Source organism: Sycon ciliatum, chromosome 1 (assembly GCF_964019385.1).
Source record: "Sycon ciliatum chromosome 1, ocSycCili1.1, whole genome shotgun sequence".
In the NCBI taxonomy this organism is placed as follows: domain Eukaryota; kingdom Metazoa; phylum Porifera; class Calcarea; order Leucosolenida; family Sycettidae; genus Sycon; species Sycon ciliatum.
Genome location: NC_088643.1, coordinates 65,747,366 through 65,767,095, shown reverse-complemented (window position 1 = coordinate 65,767,095; position 19,730 = coordinate 65,747,366). Strand labels below are relative to the sequence as shown.

The window sequence follows — 19,730 nt, the reverse complement described above, 5'->3', positions numbered from 1 at the left end:
GATACGCGAGTAATTATGACATGCGAGTAATAGTGAAATACGATTGGCGTATTGTGCTGGACTGACTGCGGTAATGTAAAGCTAAAATCAAGCAGTCTGTTTGCCCTTAGCATGGCCTTGTCATGCAGGTGCCACATCCGTGGAAAGGCAACATGCCGGCTAATCTCCCTGAGAAGTTGAGTGGTTATCAGCAGGCGATGACGCTGTGTCGATGATGACCTGTTGATGCCCGACAGGAACCTTGCGAGGAGAGTCATTGGGCCCGACGGGAAGGTAAAGCCAACTTCCACATGAAGTTTGCGGATGGCCGACATGTAGACATGGACAGATCGGGGCTGAAAAGTTCTGAACAACTCGGCAGCAAAATAACACAAAAAGTAAAAAGTCATCACCTGGCAATGGATTCCAGGCATGCCCTTGACAGAACTGGAAGTAACGGGTATCGGCGGAAAAATATTTCCGGCTGGTGCCAGTGCTGCTAGCTGCAGCACGGCGTCCGTCAACTGAGAGTTGGCAAGACTGGCTGATCTGGCTCAGCTGCTTCCGGAGCCCTCGATGTTTCAAACACCATTGGCGCAGGCCACATTTTTTGGCGCCGACGATTTGTTCGTCCACCAACAGTCGAAACAAACGTTTCTCACTTGCACAACCCGTAGAGCTGCCGCTGTTGCGCCAAGGCCCATTGGCGCATGGTGTGTATACTCCAAATCTACATGTATGATGATGGGTCACTGCTGACGTTTCTGCTGTTGGACAGTGCAACGCTGCATGAAGATATGTTGTGGCTCCACAATCGCTGAGAACGCTAGTGTGCGTCCATGGAATACTAAAACACAATAGGCGCGGTGCAGCCAACGCCCAACGTGGATGAAACGGACAACAGCAGCGGCTAGAGCGTTCTCCTTCCTCGGTGAACACTGCTACAAGACATTATGCTTGATGATTCACCAAACACCATCGTTGGGGGCCAAGTTTTCCGGCACCACTGCGAGTTGTCCGTCCACCAACTAACTAACTTTGAGTCATTCTTCAACACTTCGTAGACCAGCCGCGCAAGGCCTTTCCTTCGCGTTAGGGTAGCGATCCTTCCTAGATGATATCGCTATTCATTGTTACTTTTTACTACAATGAGTAGTGTTTCTCCGAAAATAAAGTCAGCTGCCATTACGCATTACTGTAGGCATTATATTAGTGCGCCTACTGGCCTAGGCCTATAGCCTAGCGCCTAGCGCCTGGACTTGTAAAATTAATTTTGCAAGTCTTCAATCTGACAATCATGTAACATTGTTTGCATGTACTATGTACGCGCTATCCAGCCATGTGGCGTGAACAGATTGCTTGACGTGAAAGGTAGCGAGTCGAGTCGTACGCGCGCGCTCGCGGACGTGTCTGACACGTGAAACGAAAAGATTTTTTTGGCGGGTAGTCGGCAAAAATTAAGTGACGGTCCCTTGGCTTTAGTCCTTCGCTTCTCTGACGCGTTCACTTGTTCACCATTCACGATTCACGGTACTGTACAAATTTTCGGCAGCATTTAATTTCGGCTATATTCGGCACCGACCCAAAACGCTGATGAAATTTTTCACTGCATCTGTCTACCATGCTCTCTACTGTACCCCATGCCATGGCCCACGCCGAAAATAAATCGACGCCGAAATGTCAAAAATCGTGAAGTGCCGAAATTTTGCAGCGCCGAAATTTTGTATATTTACAGTACGCGGTAGGTAGGTAGATCTACGTAGCTAGCGGGCAAGCCTGCAACAACCATGATAACAGTGCAAGCCGAAGCTCGGTCTTTTTTTTACAGTCAGTCCGAGTCGTCTGTATTTTACGACTCCCTGGTCTGTAGCTCCAGTGTGGGGAGCAAACCCATTCCCTTCTCACTTCCCTTTCAACCCATCCACCCTTCCAGGAAACTCCCCTCATAACGGTATCCGTTTACTTTTGGAGAATCTGCTTCAAATAAAGTCTGAATGAAAAAGGCATGAGAATGAATCGGATATGCCGCAGCCGTGATCATGGTGCACGGTAATGCTGGTGACTGGGTCCGTGCCCGCTGCACAGCGGTGCGCCCAGTGACCGTGGTGACGAGTGATGAGCAGCATAATGCCAGAGGGTGGTGTGTCTAACTGATTCTTGAAGACATTGGAGTGAGGACCAAGGCCCCCGGCAGTATTCAGCGACTTGCAGATGGCATCAGCCCATCCGCACTGAAGTCGGTGCTACACATCATACACATACACAAGTATTAGTTCATGCTACATGGAGCGGAACCTCTGATCTGATGTGCAACAGTCTGGGGTTTGTATATCGCATACTGCACTGAGCAAAACGCTGCCATGGCGATGGCCAGCACTGACACCTGCAGACCGAAGTCACGATTACCGGATCTTTAACCAAGAAGAGTGTGTCAGTTTGTTAGAACTTAGAAGGGACAGCTGTCCTCACAAGCCGGTTACTGATACTCACGATGGCCCCATACGCTCAGGGAACGCCAAAGTCAGACAAGAGCTGATTATAGCGAAGAGAACTGGCCCGTCACACCATGGACATTGCCAACAGTGCATCTTCCACCATCCAACATATCATAGGGCTCGGCAGCAGGAAAGGGTCCTCACCTGGTTTAATTCACCCCGAGCCCGCCAGCAATAGATAAAAAGTTCTGCAATGGCCAGACACATTGTTAGGGTTGGCACCCGGATAGTCTCCCATCGAGCTGTGCATGTGGAGTCTCTCTCCTCTCTCTCTCTCTCTCTCTCCCCCCCCCCCCCCCCCCCCCCCCGTGTTCGTGGCCAGACGTAGATCTACGAGGTCGGAGTACAAACAGAGCTTTCTCAACATTCAAGTCAAGTCACTGGCTTGCGTATTTTATCGTTATCTGTCTATTGCGTACAAGCACTAGCGTAAGCATCGCTTGCTATTTCTACATTCAGTACGCTGCGGTCTCACTACTCGTACAGGCTGACACCATAATAAACTAGGGATTGAATCACCCCCAGTACTCTTGATACAAAGTCACATATTATTTTGTGGGAGTAACGTTACATACATGTACTTATTCCCAAATACATGTGTACCTAAAATCTCCAGCAGAATTCGAGGAGTGAGCAAACCGGAGTAACTGGGTTACTGCGACAGACAGCAAGTGACCCAATCCAGGGATTGAATAGGACTCCCTGGGCATACTACAGGCGATTGCACACGCACACACTTCTCCTCTGCGTTTGCACTCCCAATCATTATATTCCACTCACGGGATGTCAATCGTAAGAAGTGACTGTTTGTACTTCAGTAGCGCCAAACAAAAGTGTACTGTTCTGAGATACAGTGCGGACAGTATGCAGGTCACACACCCACACATTTGACGCCTATCGCCAGAGGCGATGATAGCGAAGCTACAGCAGAAGCCATAGCAACTTGTGCTGGGAGTGCACTATTCCACAGATTGCAAGGCTGACGAATTGACCGCCACTATTCACCCTGGTCTACACCGCACAGCTACTTCAAGCGGCTTTCTCCGGCCGGTGAATCCCTATAATGTTTTTGGTCCTTTTCCCGAACACATCACACCACACCACACACCGCATGCATTAACTGTTGGTGACGACCACCCAGGAGAATAAAAGAAAAAGTCAGGAGAAAATTGAGGAAACACACACACACAGCACTGCAGAGAGAGACCTGGTGCGGTTCAGATGTACTGGAAGTTAGAATTTAAACCGGATTGCAGGACGGTTACTTGGTTAGGGGCAAGAACAGCCAGCCAGCCAGTAGGCAAGAGAGAGAGAGAGAGTAAAGCTAGTCAAGACTGAAGGGTGGGTGGCCAGAGAGCCGGGAATGGGAGCCAGAGGGGCAGATAACAGGAATGGGCAGCAGAGGCCCTGCTGTTGTAAAAAGAACGCCCTCACATTGGAGCTGGTGCATATGGCGGACAGCAAAAAAATAAACTAAGCAGAATTGTACAAAACTATACAAAATTTACAGAAAACGGGTCTGCCGCTCAGAGTCGTGCGCAGTAAAAACCAGCAAGGGGCGATCGTAAAATGGCTAAGGCAAACTGCCACGAATGATGAAAATAGGTAGTTAAAAAGCATAAAACGTAAATTCCAATTCTGAACAGATGCTGTATGATGACAATGGAGGAGTCTGAAAAAAGCGTACACATTGCGGGAAGCTGCGAAAGACCATAACTACATTAGACAGTACTTCATAAAAGATATAGCGGTTCAGAAAGAATTGTGCCAGGGACTGGGTGGAAAGAACATCACCGAAGGAATTGCGGCTTTCTGGAAGAAGGCCAGGATGATTCAAAGACGAAAGGGAGTAGAAATGTAAAAGAAAAGCAGTGCCGAAATGGAGCAGAGTCTCAAATCAGCCAATATATTGGAAGGTATTATCTAAGTGGGCTAGGTACAGACAGTGAAAGTAATCGCAGCAGCAAGCTGAGTTGCAGACTATGGACAAAGAGGAGGGAAACGAAAATACGGCACGACAAGCAAAATATGCGCGTTTGTATTGGATTGAAGGCTATTGAGTGATAGCATGCAAACAATGCAGACACAAAAGCAGCCGGCAGGGGCAGGCTAGAGCCAGAGAAGCGGGTGAGAGAGCAAGAGATTTTGTTCATGAGTCGGACGGATCTGTTATGACTGTGGTTTTTCCAAGAGCGGAAGCCAAATATGCCGCAGAAGAGCTGCAGGGCATCGAAGGAAAGCCAAATATGCCGCAGAAGAGCTGCAGGGCATCGAAGGGAAGCCAAATATGCCGCAGAAGAGCTGCAGGGCATCGAAGGGAAGCCAAATATGCCGCAGAAGAGCTGCAGGGCATCGAAGGAAAGCCAAATATGCCGCAGAAGAGCTGCAGGGCATCGAAGGAAAGCCAAATATGCTGCAGAAGAGCTGCAGAGCATTGAAGGGGGGCTCTTAAACAGACACAGCACGAGTGAAGAGCGATAGATGAGGCAAGTGCACAAAAACGATCAAGAGTACATTGGTGGTGACGACATCGACAGTGGATGACTGTGGGAGAGTGATGTTGGAGATAGGAAAACAAACAGTGCGTAAAAGACTTCACTGGAACAAAAGAAGTGCAATGCTGGAAAGCCTCGCCTGACAGCACTGTCCTGACAGCAGTATGAGGCGAGGGGTAATGGTGCAAACAGTGTCCAATATCCATTGTGCCCGGGGAAGAAAATGGTTCCTAACAGATCACCATGGCCAGCCAGGCAGACACAAGGTGCAAGGGAACAAGTCAGAAATATAGTCACTGGAACATTTGAATTACCGGTAAGTCATTGGGGTCATGTGGATGCTGAAACGCCGTCTCCGCCTCACATAAACATGTCCAGCAGGAGGTCGCCGTCGTACTCCACCACGGGCTGAAACACGTTCTGGTAGGCCGGACTCTCGTCGAACGTCAGCATGTCCTGCTGGTTGTCGTGACAGGGCACGCGCTCGGGCTCCTGCTTGAAGAACGGGCTGATGAACGTCTGCGGACTGCCGATGCTGTCCGGCGTGTTGTCGTCAATCAGACTTGTCGGCGTTTGGCTGCAAACAGCACACAGGCATACAAACAGTGGAGAGGGGATGCGGCGACGTAGCACGTAGCTATGTAGTCAAAAGACTCAACGCATGCCATGCACTAACTGATTTAGCACACCACACTTGAGTATACGAGCAGGTCAACCTTTGGTAGTGATGTGACCTATCAGTGGCAATATTTACAAATTTCCAATCGAGAGATAAACTGTGGCTAGTGTAAAAGTTATCATCTACCTTTGCGCAAAGCTCGTTATGTAAGCCGATGGCAGTGCTAGGCATGTCTATGTATGTCAACACGCAAAACGGGCTTCTTCCGTTGATACAATCATGTAGTGTTCATTTCCGGTCAAGTTTCCCATTTGGTCGGACCACCTGAAATCCCTTTCCGGCGAAGTTGCTCCCTTTACGGTGAACATTTTGTAGAACTCACCTCATAAGCTGACCCGTCATCACATCAAGTATTGATGGATCTACAATTTCCGTCAAAAAATCCATCTCCTGCTCGCTGAGAGGCTGGGAAAGCTGAATGACCAAAAACGGAGAGAGGGACACGAAAAGAAACCTTGATCAGGCACACAGAAGGGCAGCAAAGAGATGAGAGATAGACTGTCAGACTAGACCACACCACAGAGCAAAGGGTAGACCTGCCATGTGTAAGGCAGCTCACTGCGAGCAAGTGTGCACAGCAACATGTCAATGCAGCAAGCAGACACTGCCGTGCTTTGCAGACATTCCATTGCTTCTCAAATCATTGAAGAAAATATGAATAACATAATTACAGGTGGTGACGGTGGATATGTTGTTGCTTGCCGCTGTGGCGTACACTCAAAGCGCAGTGGCATGTCGGTTGGCTGAGCATAGCATGGCCGCGACGAGCACATTTCCCCTGCATAACGATGGTGGTTGGCAGCTTCCTCCGCATAGCACTGGTCTTCTACGCAGACGCTGTTGTCGGGACAGACAAGGACTTCGATTGGGTCACAGGTAGGGCTCTTCAGTAGCACATTACTTGTCGTCTGTAGGAGACCGATAAGAAGATGACAAATGCACGTGCCCTGATCAGTATCATTGCCGGTCAAGCAAGCCTGAGACAAGAATGCGAACATGACGTGCAAAGCTGCAGTCAACACAAACCTACTAGACATTTACGTCATTGTCTGAACATTGACTTTCTGTCCCCACAGAATAACGCGGACAAAATCCTTAAATTATGCGGGCGAAAGCAGGCCATTATGCGGCAAGTATGCGCGATCATAGAGTGTTTAGTTTTCACGTAAATTCCTTATGTCCGTGAAATTCTGATCGAATTTGTGCGAGTATCCGTAGTTGTTGGAAGATTAGATATTTGTGTGGTTAGATTCGGGTTAAGTTCGAAAAACTAAAGCCGGATCTTACCACGGCAATAGTTCACGTCAAGTCGCACGTGTAACTTAACCTCTAAAATTTACATGTACCATGAAATTTTCACTGCGCTTTGAAAAAAGTCAAAAAACGCGTAACTTGACCTCTCTAATGCGGTCATTATGCACGAGTTATCTGTCACTTGTACAACTTTAGCGTACAGCTCCATGCAAGTATCTCTTTGTTTGTCACCAGTTAATCCCATATATAGGATTAGACTTCAAGACGCATTTGCAGCCTCGAAAATGGTCGAAGTGGAAGCAATGTTATTGAAGATGCATTTTGATTTCCCACAATGCCTCTCTGTATTTAAAATGAATGAATAGTGGTTACTCACTGGCTAAGACCCCCAGGAAAGGTATCGGTGTGCAATTACTGCAGATGAATTGCAATTACAAGTGGTAGAATTCCACTGGGAGTGGAATTGATGAATATTAGCACCATCCGAGCATTGAAGTAGTGCTGTGAAGTGCTCGCAGATCAATATGAACTAAAGACACTACATGTTTGGGGCATTTACTAAATCAGTTGTGTTCAAGTATGTACACATATTAATAGTGGAATACTCTTTTGGTACTAGCCTAGGAGCTGCTTCTTCTTTGGCCATAGATGCATAGAAGTTTTTTGTTAGCTCCGTATGGGCCATATCTAGGCTTGGATATTGCCAATTATGGTTTTTATTGGCAGGGGAAACTGGGAAGAACAAAACCAATTTTTGAAGAGGCCAAATCCTATATGTAGGATTTCGAAAATTCTGGACACCTTTGCACGGGAAGGCCTGTTAAAGAAAAAGTAAAGCCCTTGTGCTGGTGAAACTTGGCAGGCATCATCTCTGATAAACACGGAATGTAGACTCCAACAAGGTTTGAAGAAAGAACTTTACTGTGTAAGGTATGATCTACCCTTTCCCAAAAATTGGGAAAATCCTATTTATAGGATTTGACAGACAAAGAGATACCTCTTTGTCGTACAAACTCATGGACCGGTACGACTAAGGCCTCGTTTACACGACACGCTTTTACAGATTCCACAGCAACATGTTAATTCAAAAGATAAAACTCGAGAAAGTACCAAGGCATCTCTTTCCCTATGACTGGTTTGTGCGGAGACGTTCAACAAGGGCACAAGTCTCGCTACCTGCAGCTCGCACTGTCCAGTTTACAAAATCCCCTTTGTTTCATTCCTATTCTGACTGGCTCAAGCTATCAAGCCTCGCCCACCACTGCCACAGCATGTTTCGCCAAGTTGTTTGTACTGAGTTGCGTTTTCCTGCAGCACTCACGCGTATTTAGCTAAACAATGTAATTTCCGGCTATCTCACTTAATTGGCTGCGCTTTGTTTTCCTCCCTGTTTTCTTGTTTTCTTTCGTACTTTTACCATGGCTGGTTATCGCCCTCATCTCCGGGGTTGCTTCCCACATTAGCAATGCGTGCACATGCTACGAGATTGAGTTTAATAATAATAATAATAATTTTGATAGGAGCGTGCACACGAGCATGCTGAAAAACGTTTCGAAAACGTTTCAAAACAAAACGGTCTTCAACATGTTTTCCAATCATTTTCATTCCCTTTCGTTCTCGTGTAGACGGTAAAAACGTTTCACTGCTACTCAAAACATGCCGCCGCCAAGCCAACTTATTGCACGTGACCATTGCGCGCTGAAAAACGCTTTGCAGTGTACACGCTTATCGTTTTCGTGTGAACAGCAAGAAACGCGAAAACGGAATAAAAACGTTTTCCAATCGTCGTCGTGTAACCGAGGCCTTACACTTTCTTGTACATTCCCATGGATAACGCGGGTTTTATGCAAACTCTCTCGAAAACGCGGCTGAAAGCCAATAACGTGGAAAATTGCGCGCCCGCAGAATCGCGGTATCCTGTGGGGACAGGACATTACATTTGGCAGCAGTGTGTCTGCTTAGTGCCCTGTGTGCAAGGCGCATACTGTACTCGCGCCATTAGCTCACTATACAACAGAGAGCACTATCTGGTTTGTTGTTACTATTTTTCGCCAATCGAATAGAGCCACTTTTGAAACCTAAGGTACCTAAGACGCTAACAAATCTGTTGGGGTCTTAGGCTTATGCGAGTAATCAACACAATCATGGCAGATCCGGACTGTATCAGGAGGACTGCTTGCATGCTGGCTGACGCTTGAAGAGACCAGTATACAGCAGTTTTTGCTCTGCACACAATGGTGTGCACATGACACGCGTTGAACACATATGAGTGAGAAAGGGGCCCAATTGGAATAGCACTCTGCAGACAATGGGCAGTGCCAGAGCCGGAACGGTTGACGTGCCCGCCCAATGCTAAGTGTGCACTGCTATCTTGAGAGTGAGACCAGCGGTGGATTTCAAGCGCATGCAACATACATCTAGCTCCATTCATTCAATACATGTTACGAAGAAGACATTGGCAATCTGCCAATACATGTAAGGGCTTTCAAAAATGCGCAGAGTGTTATTCCAATCGGACCTGTTTCACACTCATAATTATGTGTACAATACGTGTCATGTGTGTGTGTGTGTGTGTGTGTGTGTGTGTGTGTGTGTGTGTGTGTGCAGAGCTAAATTGCTGTACATTGGTCTCTAAAGTAGACACGTCCGTCATTGAGAACACGACAGCCGTACCACTTGTCTGCACATGACCGTGCCAAAACCTATACATGTATGACCCATATTGGCCTATATTCCCTGGCCACGGGAAGGCGAAATAAAAAATGAAATGAATAAATGATACAGCTGTAAAAGCCATTATTCTAACGAGGCGCATATATAACGATTTCGTAAAATTGACCAGTTTACGTGTACTAAACAAAGGCAACGATTCTCACTCATTCTCAACGCTCAATAGCAACAATATGTATGGATTTCTATCTAACGTTTTCTATTTTAACGACGGATTTCTCCTCGTTAATTCGTTAGAATTAGCACTTCGTGACATATTATGGCTTTTACAGTACACCCATTTTTATTCCCGTAGCTATGCAGAAGACGTTACTTCAGTAACGTCTGGCGCTAGCCAGGGTCCACACAGCTTTAATTTGGTGTTTGTGTGTTTGTTTGTTTCTGTCACGCCTGGCGCTATCCCGTATCTGCCCCGTACTGTACCGTACCATCAAACACAGCTGGCCACATACAGCTGGCCGCAATATTCAAATAGGGCTTTCAAACGCAAGATCATAACGTGAAGCAATTTGGTAGAATGAGTATGAATGCGAAGTGTATGGGGGAATGCATGTAGGGCGATAGTGCGGGTTCTAATCCCAGGTTATGCTAAAAAAATAGGAGAATTGAAAAATTTATAACATCTCTATGCTTTTTTTGCCTAGGTCATCAAGGCGGTAGACGGTGTCGTATTACCCTCGACCGTACCTGTCCCGTACCGTACCGTGCTATCAAAGACGGCTGGCCACAATGCATATTCAAATAGGGCTTTCAGATGCAAGATCATATTAACGTGAAGCAACTTGGAAGAATTAGTTTGTATGCGAAGTGTATCGGGGGATGCATACATGGCGATAGTGCGGGTTCGAATCCCAGGTTATGTCTTAAAAAAAAGGAAAAATTTATATGAATTTATAACATCCGTATGCTTTTTTTGTCCAGGTCATCAAGGCAAAAAAGCATAGCGTAGGGCCCTGAGCTTCCAAGCTCTCTCGTTATCTCAGCCCGAGTAAAGCAGATTGTGCAACTTCTCATGTACAATCAGAAAGGGCCTATTTCCCCCAAAATTCAACGGTCCTTTACTAAGATGAAGAAGTGCCGCATAGTGTAACATACTGGGATACAGGTCGTCCCCCGTTAATACGAGTCCGGTTAGTACATAAACCCCGTTAGTACATAAGAAATCTCAAGTCCCGGACGAAACGTGGTCACTTCCATACAATTTTTGTCGGTTAGTACATAATTCGTTAGTACATAAACCCCGTTAGTACATAACATTTCTTCGCACCCGCATGCCACCTACCTCAATAGTACATTATTTGTTGGTCTTTCGGCCTTCCAGTGGAGGCACATTGTGTTCTAGTTTCTACTTGTGGACGCAATTAGTTCAGAAATCAGAGCGCACATCACAATCCGAGAAAGCTCTGTTTTTTCCGAGTGACTATACAGGCGCGGCTGGCATGCTATCATGTAAACTGTAGAATCTTCGCTGACTGTGACCGTTATAACATAATTTTTATGTTATATTGAGGGAATCAAGAATATCTCGCTCCCTAGTCATGGTAGCAAGAAACACTCAGAAAAGTTGAAAAAAGTGAAAAATTCTGGTACACAAGCAAGTTATGTACACTTTCGTTTAGTACATAAACCCCGTTAATACATAACATTTGTCAAGTCCCAGAGATTATGTATTAACGAGGGACGACCTGTATACGTCTTTGAAGTACACACACACACACACACACACACACACACACACACACACACACACACACATACACACACACACACACACACACACACACACCACTACTCACATTAGTATAGCCAGGATTGCAACTGGTGGTGCCCTGCAGGATGAGATTGGTGGGGGCTTTGATCATGATGAGCGTCTGGTCGCGCAGGGCCTCGATTGCACGCAGGTCATTGTTGACAACGTAGCCCTTGCGCTCCGTGTTCTGCATGTGCTTGTAGACGGAGTGGGCGGTTTCGAGGAGGCCATCGAGACGCTGTTCCTCCTCAAGAAGATGACTGACTTCTTGATGGAGCGCGTGGGCTCTGCCTACAGAGACTTCTGTTGTGTCAAAGCTACCACGGCTAAACAAACAAACCAAACAAACAACACCATTCGAGCAAGAATCGTACGAAACAGAATAATCAGATGGGGCCCGTGGGTATGTATTTCATAAACCACCACACCACAACTGCGCTCTCCAGCCGACCGAAGACAAATCTGCACACGGCCGAATGCTGCTGCCTATCCTTGTTTACTGGGAACCATGGGCAGTTCTAAAACGTCCGGAAAATTAATCCCGACACAGCTGAAGCCGTCCATGACACCGGGCATGTGAAATAAGATGAGAGGGGCACTCAAATACACCACGGAAACTAAAATATAATTTGGTAGATCTTTTTGCATACGGTCAGAGTTAAGGTGGCTCGGCTCGTACCTAAATCGAAAACTAGTCCTTTGAGCATCCTTCTGCGCAGGTTTGGAGTAGAAATATGATGAAATAGTATTACTTTTTGCCCCTCGCGGGTTCGAACCTCCCCGGTAAAAACTTTTTTCTTCTTTTTCGGTAGTGGTTTTGACAAAAATAGCTTCTATAATCGACTCAAAAGGAATGTTCTGGTGGCAACAGAAACATGAAACTTGGCAGACACCTTTTTATCAATCAGAGGAACATCTTTACCAAAGTTAAGGAAATCCATAAAGCAGTTTCAATTTACTTGATGGCAGTAATACGTATATTTAGTATTATTTACCCCCAGATCAACAAATTGATAGTACTTGACAATGTATGCTTCTGGTAGATGCAGGGGGCTATAACTTTGCAGACTCTTCCCATTACTATCTGAGTATACCTCCGCAAAATTTGAATGAAATCTATACGGCCATTATGTTTGACTGTAATATTTTGGTCCACCGCACACGTAAGCCAATATTGGATTCAGTAAACCGTGCTCCTAGGTACTTCACATTGATTCAATATCGAATATCTAATGTTTAGCGTATGAACCACATAGCTGGCTGTACTTTTTGAAGAAATGAAAAAAATCTATCGGGCCAATTTCAGGAAGCACCCCGCAGAGTACCGATATTTGCGTTCCGAATCGAATGAAATTGTTAGTATGGGCAGCCAAGAACCCTGAAAAGAAAGCCCAGCCACCCTATTTGGCCGCCGTGCAGCCCAATACGTGGTTTTTGGACTTTTTTTGGACTTGGAGCAAAATTCTGCACACTTTCGCGTGTTTCCATGATCCGACAAGTTGCGCACGGTCTGCTCACATTCAAATACAGTGCTGCCAACAAATGACAGCGCGCAACAAAAAATCTTTCCTTGCAAGGGCACATTCTCGGCCATAACTCTTGAACGGCTGGTCAGATCGAGGCAAAATTTTCAGAGATTTTGCAGCTGTTCATGCTCTTTCAACTGATGTAGCACTCTATGTGAATTTCCAAATTCGATTTTTTAGGGATTTAGGACCAGGCTGCCACCTTAAACAGTCCATTCATCCAAAATTGGCACCCTAACACTTGGTGTCTTGGCAGATATTGTAAAAACAGCTGTAACAGTTGCATCCTGCATTATGTGACCCGTGCAATGGGAGGTATGCATCTAAGATGGCCGTCACCTTTTTGCGGGGCAAGTTACCCTATATTTGGCAGGTACAACCAAGAGTACATAACCCCCCAGAGTGTGCAACGCCTGATCCAGCTGTGCATAGGGTCTTGGTCGAGCGGAATCGGATCTTTGCGTCATAATACCGTACACATCTGAGAGGAACCCGGGAAGTCGCGGGTACTCTCGGATCAAAATCAATGGTGCCCTGCCTCGAGACCGGCCTCGCGCTGGTGTGGAGTGTACGCATGACATCAGAAGATCCGATTCCGCTCGACCAAGACCCTATGCAGAGCTGGATCGGCGTTGCACACTCTGGCGGGTTATGTACTCTTGGTACAACCCGTTACAGTACATTTATGAGTATGACCTCACAAAGCTCATGACCTTTTATGCAGAGTTGGTATCCAGGTGTGTACGGTTGCAGTGGACTTGCCGCAAAACCTAATGGCGGGAAATTGATGCTCGTACGACGTACGTCCCATTGCTTCCTTGCCGAAGCCGAGGTCAAAAAGGCCCAAGGCTATGGAATTATCATGCGTTCCTGTTCACTAGACTGTGCACAGCGATCGGTTCGGCCAGTCACCCCCAAACTCCGCTGATGAGACCTAACAAGAGTCGAAACAGCTAGCCACCTGGAGAGCGAGTTAGAGGGTTTGGCCTACTTTTACAAATTCAGGACAGGTATACGATGGAGAGATGTATGGAGAAGCGTGTCCAAAACCCAGAATTTATTCATTATTACACGCACGTTTACGTCAACGGCAAGCCCATGTATTCGCATGTGCCAGAAAACAGACAGAGCGGGCAGACGTGTGAATGAAAGTGACGTGTGAGTGTAACAACCTATACCCAGAATTCACAAAGTTAAAATGGGGTTTGGAAGATTGGACTAGTCGACTCTGCGCTGTATTACTATAAGCTGAGCTCACATAATGCACACCTGAAAAGCAGCATCACTGAGAAGGGATTGTGTACTGAAATAAATCTTACCTCCAATGAACATTATTCTTTGACTTCTTCTGGATTAGATTGATCCCTTCGAGAACGTTAGTTATGTCGTATATTCGGCGTTTTTGGACTTTCAGCGCTGCAGCTGCCTCATTCAGGTCGACTACGCCACCCTCTGCCTTATGCAGAAGGTTGACGAACCGTTCGGTCAGTAGTCCGAGTGATGTGTCAGATCGTTTCTTGTCTGGCGTGCAGGCTACTGCAAAAAGAGGCAGGCACACAGGGTACACGGGGCACACACATGGTAAGATGGCCGCTCCACACAGTGGCATACACATGACATGTTTTACTTCAAGAACATTGCCCCACCGGGAAAGGGGAAACTTTGGACGGCCCCCTAGTTATCGTAAACTTGAACTGGTCCTAATCTAGGCTGGGATAAACTTCCACGCGAGGTCTTCATGGTGTAGAATGTTGGGGAAGTACCCCTCCCGGGCACTACGTCAGGGGTCCAAATCGCATACACGTACCGTTGACAGGTGGAAATTCAACAGGAGATAGATCAACAGTACAGTTTACGGTATATACGATGTAGGATTTTGGAAACCGAGGGCACTCTCTTTTACAGAAACTGAGGGCACTCTCTTTTGCAGAAACAGGCGTGATCAGATCGAGCGGAGGAAGGGGTTCGAACGTTCGTCTGAGAATGATGACTGAAGTTGTCAAAACAAGAGACCCAGTGCAGATGGGATAACAGCTGACTTCGCAAGTGTGTAAACATTTTCAGTCATTTCCATCTCACACTGTGAATACAGTTGTAGTGACATAGTAGTGTGATCAGTGAGGTTGCATTACGCCAATGGTGCTCAAAACCAAAAAAGGCTCTCAGCTCTAAAGAGATCAGAAATAATAATTGACAGAGCGTGGCCTGCCTACGCCGAAAGTACAGGACTTTTGTACATGCGTACAAGTACTCATGCCAGTCATGGCATGGCGATCATGGATACTTACCTGAATCCATGCAGTCTGTTCTGGAGTACTTGGTTCGCTTTTTCACTGGCTCCGAGTTGGTGGAGCGGTCCTTCACAAAGTGGAGACGTCGCTTGGTCTACAGTGAAGAGGAGACACAACATTGGACGAGAGGACCATATTGGACGGCTTTTACTATGACATGACGAAGTGGGTACGGCAACCACAATCATGATGAATCTTTTTTTCCTGCACGAGGCATGCGTGCACGCTTCGACGAAAAAGGGGTTGAGTCATTGTACTTGTAGCGGATTCGAACTCAGAAAGGCAGGTAGATCTACCGGTGCTCGTACAGAATCAGTGAGCGAAAACAAAAATTGCAAGAAGCTCAAGAGCGGAGGCCGGAGGAAGACTTTCACTTCTGGCCAGCGACCCAAAGCGTAGCCCCTGACACACTTATGGACATCTTGTTCTATAAGCGAACTTAGCTTCAAACTCAAGCCACCTAATTCGGAATCGTGGTGAATCCATATGGAATGTGTATAGCATTTTAGGAAGGAAAGACAACGTGGCGACTCGTACAATCATAATACAACTACAAGACGATTGGTACATAACAGTATTGTCCAACAGCAGCAGCACCAACACTGCAGCTGCAGCAGGGAATACTGCTCCCTGGTCAGCAGTACAAAAAAATGCTAAGTAGATCTACATGTATAAGCTCTCTGGAGCTTCGTAGTTTCCGTGGTCAGGTGGATGGTAGTAGTAGCCATTGGACAAACGAACGTGACATTCAAAGCACGTTGTGCAACAAAACTAATCGTAGAAATCAAGAACATCTACCACTGAGTAAGCTTACCGCGGCCTTGCGACCACCAGCGTCTCCACCATGGAGAGGAAGAGATAGTGCTCTGTTGGGTCTGGCGTCCAGCGTGTGGACCTCACAAGGACCCATTCCCGTAGCTCGAACAAGAGTTCACGCCAAGATGTTCTTCGACTATCGGGTGACAAAGGCAACGGAAGAACGGTGTGTTCTCCGTATTGGCCTGAGCTGGGGCAGCAAGTGGATAGGGTGCTTTCCTGTAACTAGTACATCACAAGAAGGAGTGACGACTGCCCAACACCAGGGTGTCCGGTGCAAGGACGACACGAAAAGCTGCTTCAAAAGCTGCAACACATCTCCGAAGTGGAGAAAACGAGCGTCTGCCGAGCACTCTGTCTCTGCTTATGCCAGTTATGGGCAGCACAACTTTTTGTTGTTGATGTTCCATGTTTGTCGAAGTGTGACCTTTCAGACCATGTACCATGTACCACCGTACACGAAAACTGCAGAGAGTGCGTACAACAAGTAAAGTAGTTACTAGTTAGTTCAACTTTTTTATTTCGCAGATCAAAACTTATTACTTGACAAAAGTACCTATCTTCAAAGCAGGGAGTACTAAAAATAATATAATTAATATGTGTTTTAGTACTCCCTGCCTGCTTCAACCCCGCGCCCGGCTGGAGTCGTAAAAGTGGTACCTACGACTCCATGCTTCAAACTTACTTCGAGCTTCATCAAAGCAGGACCATAATCATGATAATGACGCAGAATCTAGAAGGTCCAGCATCACTCTTCAGGACATGTACCAGGGAGTAGTAAGAATTAGATCAAGAGTGCATAAACATTTTTATGGACTCTTGTTAGATGCTATAGCAAGAATATGTCACTCACATGCAAAAACCGTCATAAAAATAATATAAAACACAAGTTTTTCTCATCTTTTCCTTGTTTTTCATTAGCTTTAGCACGTTCATTCACATTCTTCATCATCTGTGAGAACCACTAGACCTGGTCTAGTGAGAAGGCATTCTACTGCCTGTAATTCTGGTGAAGTAAAATAAAGTAACAACAACGATAAGCCTCAACGGGTTTATACATGTACATGCACTCTTACTACTGCCAAGGGTAGTAGTAGTATTTATTATTTTTGTTAGGGAAATCCCTACAGACGTTGCCGTCTTTTTACAGGGAACCCTAATAATATAAGTGCTCTTTGCAGAGCGAAATGAAAGCGGATGGTTGATCCTCTTGCTACTGCTTGTAGTTAGTGTTGCTACTCCGTTGATCAGTGGATGGTGCATTAGCCATCACTAGTATGTCCGTTGGTGAACCCCAGGGACCGTCTACAACTCTCTGGTGAACCCCTACGACTCGAACCTGAACCTTTGAACTACATATTCTGCCCGTACAAGATCTTAATTTTTAACTTGTACGAGTAAAAAAAGAAAAAAAAGAAATACACATACTTGTAGTTGTACCCTCGTACCATAAAGAAGAACGACTCTCTTCACCAACCTTCTTCTTTGGTATGCTAGTAGAAATGGAGATACGTGGACGATAAATAGCAGAGTGCTCAACGGAAACAGTAAAGAAATGCAAGCGGAATAAATACGTGCCCTCACCTTCCCGCTCGGTGAACTCGTCAGGCTTGCCAAGCGAGCGTCCACTGGCAGCACGCGTGCACGTCCACTGGGTCAGAGTCATAACCGTTCAACAATACATAACTAGTACTAGTAGCAGGGAGTAATAATGTAAGTATTGTACTACTCCCTGCTAGCTACTAGTACTAGTCCAGGTACATAATTGTAGACTTTTAATTTGTCTTTTCACTATGGACACTAGTGCACTGCAGCTAGCCGGGAGGAAGTACAATGTCATGTACTGAGTAGTTACCATGTTACTGTCCATACTGCACCACTCCCTGACTGCAGCATAGCACAATGCACAAGTGCATTTTGCCAATACACCATGTACCAGTACACGTACACATCCAGTCAAGAGTCCATTGGCACATGATGTAAATAGGTATTGGATAGTGCACGGATCCGAGGAGAATATTTTTCATAATCCCCAAGCCAAGGCGCGCAGCGCCGCGGGGATTATGAAAAATATTCTTCCGAGGACCAATCCGTGCACTATCTGTATAGCTCGACTTGTCAGGCACAATCTGACATATGAAAAAACAATACCTGATCTTTTTTCTCTTTACATTGCCTCACCCTGTTATGGTTTTCTTCTTGTTCTGGTGGGAGTTCAGGCCCCACATGTTGTGCCGGTACTCTTGTAAGTCCTGATCTGTGCGTTTTTCTCTTTGAATTTTCTCAGCCAATTAATTTTTGAGGGGGAGGGAGGGAGGGTGATGCCTGATGGGCAGTATGACCAGTCTTCAGTTTCCATGGCAACATTGTTGTTGAGATCGAAATGCGGGCGTGTTGGATTTCTTGCGAATTCAAAATACAAAGAACAACATTTCTCTTGTTTAGGTTCCATAGTAAACCTATTTACGATACAATACAATGTATTTGCTTTCATTTGTTGTTCAGTTCCCATGGCAACGTTGTCGTTGACGTTGCAGACACATGTACCTTGTTCGAAGAGAATCGTAAATTCCGCTAGGACCCTAAAGGTCTGACGTGGAATTAAGGTTGCATAAGGAGGTGAGGCTGAGAATGTGACAGTGTGTTAGGCCCAAAATCGCTCCGTTTTCATATAATTCATAGCGCTTTAAAGACAAACACATTCAACCTCATTTCCCGCCAAAACCAACCCTTCCCAGAATCTCTTTGGCCTTTCTGAGCCGTTTCTTGAATGGATTACTGTGACAGTGTTCTGGGGTATCACTGCACTGGGAGGGTGGGACACTGTCACATTCTCAGCCTCACCTCCTTATGCAACCTTAATTCCACGTCAGACCTTTAGGGTCCTAGCGGAATTTACGATTGCATTTCGGAGGCTCGGCCTTCGAATGTGACAGTGTGATTTTCAAAGACAAGGCTGAGACCAAATCCCAATACTTGCTCAAACATGTATTCTCCACAGTGATAGAGCTGGAAAAGCAATATTATAGCATTACAACCGTTGAACGTCATCCAGTGCAAACATGGACAACAGCACTCACTCCTCAGGGTAACTAGCCTGACAAGAGAAAACCTCCACACAATTTACGGCACCCTAAGTGATGCACAGACAGTGCCACTCATCCAGACTACATTACACATTGTACAATGTACATGAATGCAATGTTCGGATATTCCCACAAATACTAATACTGCAGTTGGGTTACTACCACGGATTGCACTATCAGTAGGTGAAACATAGGCACCCTCAGTCCGGAGAGGCAGCAGCTGAGTAGGGACAATGGAAGGATGATTATGAATGGCTGAGCTATTGAGCACAGCTTGTGACCATTATAGTGGGATACAAATGTATCAGGCTGGCTCCAATTGGCTGCCAGCTAGGCATCTGACATACAGATGACAGCCTGGAAAGCGGCTGCAGCTGAGGCGCCGCGAGTAGGTGTAATGAGCCTGGAAGGCTGGATCAATTCCCAAACAGAGACAATCTACCCTTCAGCCACTGTGCCAGAGTGGATGAGCCCACTGGTATGTGAGGAGCTGGGATTGCCAAGCCAGTGGTAGAATGCTGATTGCTCTGGTTTCAATCGAAATTTGGCTGTGCGGGCTCTAAATTCTCGAGCATAATCAACTACATTTGTAGGCTAGCCAGACTACCTAGTACTAGTAGTAGCTTGGG

At 46.2% G+C, this 19,730-nt stretch overlaps 1 protein-coding gene across 5 annotated transcripts; it reads right to left on the bottom strand.

The window, feature by feature from the left end:
• Positions 1 to 3,615: 3,615 nt before the first annotated feature.
• On the bottom strand, positions 3,616 to 17,723 carry LOC135804921 (transcription factor E2F2-like). 5 transcript variants are annotated; one of them, XM_065318898.1, is made up of 8 exons: positions 17,600 to 17,698; positions 17,464 to 17,508; positions 15,197 to 15,293; positions 14,228 to 14,444; positions 11,429 to 11,708; positions 6,320 to 6,556; positions 5,971 to 6,062; positions 3,616 to 5,546 (listed from the first exon to the last, which is right to left on the bottom strand). In XM_065318898.1, the coding sequence occupies exons 2-8, from the start codon at positions 17,464 to 17,466 to the stop codon at positions 5,330 to 5,332; spliced, it is 1,143 nt and encodes a 380-aa protein (XP_065174970.1). In that variant the 5' UTR covers positions 17,467 to 17,508; positions 17,600 to 17,698; the 3' UTR covers positions 3,616 to 5,329. The 5 variants fall into 5 exon arrangements, with proteins under 5 accessions (XP_065174970.1, XP_065174971.1, XP_065174972.1 ...); XM_065318899.1 differs by lacking the exon at positions 17,464 to 17,508 and having other exon boundaries at positions 17,600 to 17,723; XM_065318900.1 differs by lacking the exon at positions 17,464 to 17,508 and having other exon boundaries at positions 14,228 to 14,441; positions 17,600 to 17,723.
• Between the last annotated feature and the right edge of the window lie 2,007 nt (positions 17,724 to 19,730).